We start from the raw sequence: 8864 nt of genomic DNA, 5'->3' as shown, positions 1-8864 counted from the left end.
GATCATCTAAACACTCCGTCCTCTTCTCCTTCGCAGCACTGTAACTTCTTGAAGGAATTTGTTGGAGTTTTTTTCTCCTATGACTGGGGCTCTTGGATGTGCTCCCTAAAAATGGGTATGATGACCCCTATTGGTAACCTGTGAATCCTAAGAGATACCCCCAATTTACACCTAAGAAAACTCCTCCCCACGTCCCACAGCCCCCACACGATACCCACACATCACCCAGAGTGCCCCTCCAACCTCCCGCACACACCGTCTTCTCCACACGCAACCTCCAACTCCCCTTTCGAGGTCCGAGTCCGGGGTCGCCTCTGCGAGGCTGCCCCTGAGTCACCTTCACTCTTGGTTCCCCGTGCTCCTACAGGAATCCATTCACAGCTTCCCTAGCATGCTTTATTATAACGATGCGTAGCCTGGGGGTTCTTTGACAATGAGAAGGGTCCTTTCCATCTGCACATCTAACATCTAGCATTAGTTCGTAGTAGGTGCTCAATAAATACTTGTTGAATGAATGAGAGGGAGGAATCAGTGCAAACCACACAGGTAGGCTCCAGGGTCCCGGGCTCCGTGTGGCACCAGGACGGAGACTTGCCAGATTCCATCGGAGTCCCGGGAAAGCTCAGCTCTGCCTCAGAGCTTCCACGTCTGGAAGAGGGTGGGACTGGAAAGCTGGGAAGAGCTGGGGGAGCTTCCCGAGGGGCAAAGAGGAGCCTGAGGGTGCAGGGGTGTTGAGGAGCCGCTGCTGGCAGGAAGCAGTCACTGCCAGCTGAGTCACACTGAGGTTCAGAAGCCCCCTTCACTGTCCCCACCCCTGGACTCTCAGCACTGCTCCCATGTCACCACCTCGCAGCCTGGAGAGGCGGCCTGGGCCTCTGAGCGCAGTAGACTCTATCTAGTATAAAAGTCAGCAGCACCGCACACCCCCTCCCCAACACGGAAGCTTCCTGGCGGTGGGTGGCTCAGCCGGCTGCCTCAGCCACCCCCCCACCAGCCCCCTCCTGGTCTTGCTCGCTGTTCTGCAGCCTGCGCACAATGCTGGTAAGGTCCAGGCTTCGTGTCAGCGTGTCCAGGAGCATCTGGTCCTTCTGGACGCCCTCCATGAACTCCTCCAGGGACAGCTCCCCTGGTGGAGAGAAAGGGAGTCACCGGGAGGAGGGTGTCCGTGTCTCCTTGGCAGCACTGTGTCGGCGGGCCCAGAGCTGGAGTTTTGTGACAGGGACAAGGCGGATGCTGGGGGAGGTGGCTGTGAGGGGGACAGGTAAGGAGCCCGAGACCAAAGTCTGGTCCAGGAATCTCTAAACTCCAGGTGTGGGGCTGGGACCCTACACCCTGGGCGACCCCACCCCCTTCTCCTCACCATCCCCGTTGACATCGATCTTGGAGAACACGGTATCGGTGAACTCCTCTGCACTCATGGTGGAGTCGCTGCAGGGGTTAATGGCTCGGATGGCCTGGAGGGAAGAAGAGGTGAGAGGAGCCCCCCCAACCGAACTCAGTCCCAGTGGTGGGGGAGGGGCGGGCGGTGCGAGCGCCCCCGGCTCCCAACAACAAACAGCGTGAGTGGAGGCGGAGGGTGCCAAGCAGCAGAGTGGGCAGTAGCAACAGAGCAGGGACTTAAGAGCTTACACGGTCTCTTGGCGCACACGAGGAAACCAAGGCCCAGAGAGGGGAAGGAAAGTGGCTCGGGTCACACAGCTGGTGAGGGCCAGAGCTGCCACCAGGAGCCTCAATTCCATCCTGCCCCCTTCTGAGAGTACGGCTCCCCGCTGAGGACGCAGCCCCGCCCCCGCCCCACTCCCCGCCCAGCTCCCGGTCCTCCAGCCGCGGCCCCGCCCCAGGCCCCGCCTCTGCACCTGGAGTTACCCGGATGATGGTGAGCAGCTCGTCGCGGTCAATGCAGCCGTTGCCGTCCACGTCGTAGAGCTTGAAGTACCAGCGCAGCTTCTGTTCCACCTTCCCCTTGAGGACCAGGCTGAGCGCCGCCACGTACTCCATGAAGTCGATGTAGCCGTCCTGGACGGGGAGCCGCCTTGAGCCCACTCCGCACCCCTTCCCCCGCGCAGCCCACCCTGCCTGCCCCAGGGGCTGCGATCAGATCGATCAGATCGATCAGATCGAGGAACTAACCCCCACCCCGCGGGCTGTGGATGGCTGCTGCCAGCTCTTCACAGACGTTTGGGCTGCAGCTGTCACGGGTTGCTGCTCTGTGCTTCTCAAACTTCCAGTTGCTTGTAGGTGGGAGAAGAGAAAGGGATTCCGGGGTGTGGGAGTGTGGGTTGGGTGAGTTTCCGCACTCGGGTGACAGCAGGAGGTCGGTGTGCAGGCAAGGAGAACCTTTCTCATTCTTTCCTTTATTCTTCTAACTTTCCTGGTGCTCACTGCGTGCTCTGACAGACTGAGGAATCAGAACTCAGTGAGATGGGAACCGCGTCCTGAAGGGAATGCAGTGTAGAGGACACAGGTTTGAATCCTGACTTTGCCCTCTCAGAGCTGTGGGATCTGGGACAGAGGATGCAATGTGTCTCTGGTCCTTGATTTTTTTCATCTATGATAATTATGATGTACTTACCCCTATGGGATTGTCGTGGGATCACATGAGTTCATGCATGTAAAGCACTCAGTACTGCCTGGCGTATAGTAAGCTCTCAATAAATGTTAGCTAAGATCTCACTGTTACTATAAAGAGATCACTCTGCTGGCATGATGTGTATTCAGCAGCAACACAACCGGACGGGCCATTATGGAATGGCAAGATAGGAGCACCCACTCTACTGGGGAGAAGGCAGGCGAGGGGCTCAGGGTGGCTTCTGAGGAGGTGATACCCTCACTGAGTCTTGGAGGGCTTGGCCGTGAGGGAGAGTGGCACAAGACATTCCTGCAGGACATTTATCCAGGGTTCCCCGAATGTTCACCAGCTGACCATGTGCCCGGCCCTGCCAGTCCTACTAAGAGGGTCTCTGCCCACCTCCCCTCAGACCAAGTGAGGCTGGGAGACGGCAGCCTGTGCCTTACAGTCAGGCTGGGCCCTGTAAGGAAAGGAGCACTGGACCAGCGCACATGAACTTGGAGTCCAGCCCGTATTCCTGCACTTACTCACGACCACGACTCTGGGACCGGGAAGTTCCTGCGAGGCAGATTCGGGGTCAGTGTGATGAACTCTTTAACAGGCAGAGCTGCCCATGGGGGAAGGGCCAGCCTCATTCAGTAATGAGCTCCCTGTCATCGAACGTGTGCAAGCAGAAGTTAGAGCACTGTTATTGGGGGCGTAGCCGACACTGGGCAGGGTGGCCTCTGAGACCTCCTGGCTCGGTGCTGGCCTTCAGCCTAAGGTGAGGCCTTAACCTCTGTGAGCCCCGCAGGGAGTATCTGATCATAGTGAACATTGTTTGCGTCCCAGGCCCAAGGGCTTTCACACAGGCCTCAGCTCATTCAGTCCGCCCAGCCCCGCTCCCTGGCTGCCGTGGGAACGGGCGAGGCCCCTGCACAGCCCGACTCCAAGAAGCCTGCAAACAGCTACAGAGGCTCCTCCAGGGGGTGGCTCAGGGTGAGGATACTTTTGCTTTTCATTTCCCATCTTTCTGTGTTGTTGGAAATTTCACAATGTGCTGTATTACCTTTATACTTTTTAAAAATGGCTTAACAGGGACCACGGAAAATACAGACTTTTGTTCCAGAAAGACCCAAACCTTGTCTTGGGAGAGGGGTAATCTTGGACAAGGCACAGAGGCTCTTTAAGAGACAGTTTCCTCAGATCTAAGATGGGAACGACAATACATGCTTTTCAAGATTGTGGGATGGATTAGATTCAGTAAAATTACTACAACAATACCAACTTCTTTTTAGTGCTTCCTGTATTGTTTCATTCATTTTACTCATTTAATCTCATGACCACTCCCAGGAGGGAGGTATCTTTGTCCCCTTTCTCAGCTGAGGAGGCTGGAGCTGAGAGAGGTTAGCCACAGCCAGCGAATGAAAATCCTCGCCTGGCAACTGGGTCTCCCGAGCCCTGCACGGCGCCTGGATGCAGGCCTGGAGCGTGTGCGCTGATTCAGGGGCACCTGTGTGACCGCTAGGCACAGCCAGCGGCGCAAAACTTTGAGATAATCAAAGCACATGCTTGTGCCCCGGGTCACACTCCCACTCACACCGCTGTACCCCTAACTCTACCCGCCCAGCACAGCACCCTGGGGTTCAGTCCTCTCCTCTTCTAACTCAGGGGCTGGCAGACATTTTTGGTAAAGGGTCAGAAGGCAAATATTTCAGTTTTGACAAAATGTAAACACATGGGTGTGGTGTGTTCACTTATAAAAATAGGCCCACGGGCCATTGTTGGCACCCCCCAGGTTTAACTCCCTCTGTATCAAATTTCCTAGCCGGTCTGCTAAACTGCTCCACACTCCTGGGGGCGGGTGGAGGCACTGGTGCCCCAAGGGTGACTTAGCCACTGGTGCAGGAGGCACTTTAGACGTTACAAAGAGGCTCTTCATTTAAATGAATGTGTGTTTAAATTACTGTTGTTATGAAATACAAAACTAGCCCATAAACTCATGATTTCTTGTCTATTCATTCACTCGTATAACAAATTTCTATTAAGCACCTATTGTGTTGCAGGCACTGCTTTGGGTGGTGCGGACACAGCAATGAACAGGGCAGGTAAGAGGCCAGTCCCCGCGGAGCTCTCACTGCAGCAGGGGAGAGAGCCGATACACAGTCGTGTGTGCATTAGAAGATGAGACGCGCTCTGGGAAGCCGTGGGGGGCGGGACTAGGAAATGCAGGGGTGAGGGCTAATCCCAGTTAAATAGGGTTTAAACCAGGAGATCAGGGCAGCTGTTAAACCAGGGAAGCAGACATTTGAGCAGAGACTTGTAGCTGGGGAAGGTGTGAGCCACAGAGAATTCTGGAGGAAGAGGGTCCCAGAAACACCAAAGCCCTTAAGCCAGGGGTGTGCGTGGCGTAATCGAGGAAGACAGGTTTGGGACAGTACAGGTGGTGCTTGCATGTGACAAAAATTGAAGCGTTGGCATATGAATGACTTGGATTAGGTAAATACATGGTTGGTGGGTTGCCCCTCCATGTGTCATGCGTGTGATTTTAGAGGGTCCTTTGGAAACATGTCTTGATCCAAAGGGTTACCTTAGTAGGTGAGAAGCTGAGCTATTTTGGTGCATAAGGGTTTTAGGTATTGAGGCTCTGTCCCCTCCTGTTCAGGAAGTACTGCTGCTTCTGGAGGACTGGGAGGTCCGGCATCCCGACGCCATCCCTCCTGGTCTCCGAGCCCTGGGCTCTGGTGCTCGGCTTCCTTGTGCCCCTTCAGGAAAGCCCTCGGGCACAGCCATGCTGCCCTTGAGGCTGGGACTCAAAGCCCATAATCTGCTTTGGCTCCTTAACTCCAAATATTAGCGAGTTTTAAATAGCCTCTGAGCCCCAGCTTTCCCCAGAAGGCCTGCCTACAGTGGTGTTTGGCCCTCTGGGCAGCGAGGGGGCTGGGGAAGTTCTGGGCAGCCCCTCCTGGCTGCGGTGGGCACGTGGTGATGTGCGGACACATCTCGCCTTCTCCGTGAGCGCCAGCCGGGCCGGGACCAGCCACGGCGGGGAGACGGGTTTGTGGGCCTGGGCTCTCCCACCACTACATCCTGACTGAATTGCTCCAGACAAACGGAGGACTTGCTACTGAAAATCATCAAACCCCCTAACTAATGTTCCCAACGGATACGTGTGAATAAGCTGAGGCTGAGGGAGAGAGCTCAGGGTCAAGGTCACCCAGCTGATGAAAATCAGGGGCCCAAAGTCGACATGTCTAACTCCTTTTCCAGCATTCCCTCTAGCTTATCTGGAAGTCTTCACCCAGTGCGCCCAGGTGATTACTTGGGGACACACACTTTGACCCCTGTGAAGACCTTTGACCTACTTGAGAAAAGGTGAACTGAGGCCGTTGGGTGTTTTAGAGTTGAAATACCTGGGATTCCCCAGAGGCCAGGCAACCCTGCCTGTCCCCAGGTCTAGTGTCCACAGAGCATCACGGGTGACCCAAGTGACATGGGCCTGCCCATCCCAGACCAGCCAGGGCAGGAGCCTCCTCACCCTGCTCTCTACTCTCCACCCCTCCTTCTGCACCCCTGTGAGCCTGTGCAAAAGCACCACATACAGCAACAACCACTTAGTAGGTGCTCAGTGACAATCTTGTAAGTGTGCACACCTGTTCTGAATTATTTAGAACTCGCGTGCGGGAGTGGCAGAGAGCCATTCGGTCCAGCCTGCGAGCACACTGCCTGTGCACCTCTCTGTCTCCCCTGCAGAGCCAGGGCAGGGATGTCTGGGTCATTCCGACCTCAGTGCCTGACTCACAGTAGGTGCTCAGTGAATGTGAGCACGGCTGAACCCCTAACATGGACCTTCCGCCTCCCAGGTAAACCACGGACTGTATAAATGAAACCGCTCCTCCAGAGGCCCCTGCTGCTCTCATACTGGCTCCCCGCTCTGCTGGCTGGGATCCCCTGGTGTCCCTCCAGCACCCTGCACCCCCGGCCCCTGCTCACTTTGTTGAAGTCAAAGGTCTCAAACATCTGCTCCACATACTGGCTGGTCGCCGGGCTCAGGTTCTTGAGGCCAAAGAACTGACGGAACTCATAGAGAGTGAGCTGGCCGGAGGGGCACTCGGTCATGAACTTCTTGTACCACTGGTGGCACTCGGTGCTGCTCAGCTCTTCCACCGACTTGCCTTCCATCACGTTGCCCATCGTCCAGGCCTGCGGGAGGCTGACGCCCAAGATGGACAAGTCCTGTGCCCCGCTGCTCCCTGCACGAGGGTGGCTTGGCTTTTTAGAACTGGGCCCTCCTGGCTCACAGGCCTGAGTTCTCCAGATCTGAGCAAGGAAGGACCGGAGCAAGCAAGTGCAGGGAACTGTCGGGAGGAGATGAGCAGGAGGGCCAAGGTACAGGGTGAGCGAGCCTACACCCAAACGCAGAGGCTGCCGGAGAAGCAGGGCACAAGTGCCCGGGAGGTCCTTACAGCCAATGGGAACTGCTCCTGGAGAAGAGGAATGAAAATAGGACAAGCCTTAGCGGAGCAGAGGCCCAGGATTACAGCCTTGAGCTGATGGTGAGAGGATTGTCTCACCCAGTTTGCTGTCTCCTTATCCCTTCTCACCAGGACAAAGTGGGTGGCCGGCCAGCAGCTGTCCTGATCCTGTGAGTGCCACTCCCTTCTTGTCCTGTTTTGAGGGGGCTCCTCCCTCAGACACAGAAGGGAGGTACATATGAAACAGAGCTGGGCCAGCTGTGGGCTCTTGTCAGGCCCGCTGCGTACAGCTGTCAGGCTGTGCACTGCACTTGGCCACCACTGCTGAGGGGTTCCAGTCAACCACAGACAACTAACGTAAGAGAACATTTGAGTGATGCGGCATGTGGGCTTCCAACGAGTCCTAAGCAGCTAGTGGGAACCCCTCCTGCAATAGCCTGCACAAGCTTGTCTAGCCATGCATATACCCACCCACTGGTCCTCTTCTGACCACACTCTCGCATTCTCAGAGGTTGCATCTTTCCCATCCTGGGAGGCTTTGAATTCAGCTCTCCATCTGACTCTGAACTTGACACCATCGCCTTCCAGAGGCATGGGAATAGGGGACATTGAGTGTGTGCCTATGAGTGTTGGCCTAGTGGCCTGGAGTGTGTGTGTGTGTCTGTATGTGTGAGAGAGAGAGGGAGAGGGCTGGCACACATGTGCATGGGTGAGCTGCTGCCTGCTGGTCCCAGAAAGCTCCCAGGCCATGCCTAGGGGCCCACCTCTGCAGCAACAGCTCCCTCTGACCCTGAGCGGGATGTTCTCTGACCATAGACTTTAGCGGTGGTTCATTTATGGGGCCGACACCCAGATGGGCTGACGCTGGATGCTCCTGGGGAAGTATGAAGCCAGTGCTCCCTCCACTTTGCCCCCTCCCTGGTTGATTTCCCTCCCTCTTTTATAGGTGGACCATGCCTGTCCCCCACCTCAGCCAGAGGGAACCACCACCCACGTTTCTGCTTTCCCAGCAGGCTCTTGGGCACTCATTCAGGTTGCGCACTGATGCACTAGCACGAAACTGTCTTTCATACTCCAGAAGGGGTGTCTTCGGGGGGTGGTTTATTACTGCAGCTAACCTACCCTCTCCGGACCGATACAAAGACTGCAGTTTAAATACTGCACAAAGTGTCGTGAGTTTTCCAGCAGCACCGGGCCTGTGGGGCTCCTCTCAGGAACCCCAGCTGTATGCCCAGTCCCTCCCACACTGTAAGGCTGCAAGGGAAAGATTCTTTTCTTTTCTTTTTTTTTAAATTATTTTTATTGATATTTGAGAAAGAGAGGAAAGGAGAGAGGAAGAGAAAAACACCAGTTTGTTGTTCCATTTATTTATGCATTCGTTGGCTGATTCCTGGGTGGGCCCTGACCGGGAGTCAAGCACTCGCCCTTGGTGCATTGGGACAACGCTCTGACCAAGTGAACGACCTAGCCAGTGCCAAGGAAAGGATTTTTTTCTCCAGGCTGCAAAGCACTGTTCCTTCAGAGTGAAGACTAAGGAAGATTTTCCTGTATACGTGTATGTATATAATTATACTTATATTTATGTAAGTTGTATGATATAAATATATAATGACATGTAAATATACTTATGTATACTTTATATGAAAGTTGTCTAATCTGTATTATATATATATATTAGATATCAGAGCACATACGTATATATTCAGAATCGGCCAAGTCATGCGATAGTAACAGACCACTCTAAAATCTCGGTGGCTTAAAGCACCACGAGTTTACTTCTAGCTCACATTCCTTGCTTCAACTTCCCCAGGCCTCAGTTTCGTTCCTAAAATGCAGACAAC

At 54.8% G+C, this 8864-nt stretch overlaps 1 protein-coding gene across 4 annotated transcripts; it reads right to left on the bottom strand.

Annotated features, from left to right (window-relative positions):
- Positions 1–211: 211 nt before the first annotated feature.
- Positions 212–7114, bottom strand: GUCA1A (guanylate cyclase activator 1A). Of its 4 annotated transcripts, none has more exons than XM_045842538.1 (5): positions 6542–6597; positions 2137–2398; positions 1867–2016; positions 1361–1454; positions 212–1126 (listed from the first exon to the last, which is right to left on the bottom strand). In XM_045842538.1, exons 1-5 carry the CDS (start codon positions 6577–6579, stop codon positions 963–965), a joined length of 708 nt encoding a protein of 235 aa, XP_045698494.1. In that variant the 5' UTR covers positions 6580–6597; the 3' UTR covers positions 212–962. The 4 variants fall into 4 exon arrangements, with proteins under 4 accessions (XP_045698494.1, XP_045698496.1, XP_045698493.1 ...); XM_045842540.1 differs by having other exon boundaries at positions 215–1126; positions 2131–2435; positions 6542–6605; XM_045842537.1 differs by having other exon boundaries at positions 215–1126; positions 2131–2398.
- Between the last annotated feature and the right edge of the window lie 1750 nt (positions 7115–8864).

Source organism: Phyllostomus hastatus, unplaced genomic scaffold (genome assembly GCF_019186645.2).
Source record: "Phyllostomus hastatus isolate PE091 unplaced genomic scaffold, TTU_PhHast_1.1 phas_contig_40, whole genome shotgun sequence".
NCBI lineage: Eukaryota > Metazoa > Chordata > Mammalia > Chiroptera > Phyllostomidae > Phyllostomus > Phyllostomus hastatus.
This window is presented reverse-complemented; position numbering and strand designations above follow the sequence as displayed.

Bases quoted from the DNA above. Each gene is read 5' to 3' on its own strand.
- GUCA1A (XM_045842537.1), bottom strand. From the start codon at position 6,579: ATGTGGAGCAGATGTTTGAGACCTTTGACTTCAACAAA. The intron at 2,399-6,541 runs GTGAGCAGGGGC...CTGATTCCTCAG, and splicing joins AGACCTTTGACTTCAACAAA to TCTGTCAGAGCACGCAGTGA. The intron at 2,017-2,130 runs GTTAGTTCCTCG...CTCCCCGTCCAG, and splicing joins CCACAGCCCGCGGGGTGGGG to GACGGCTACATCGACTTCAT.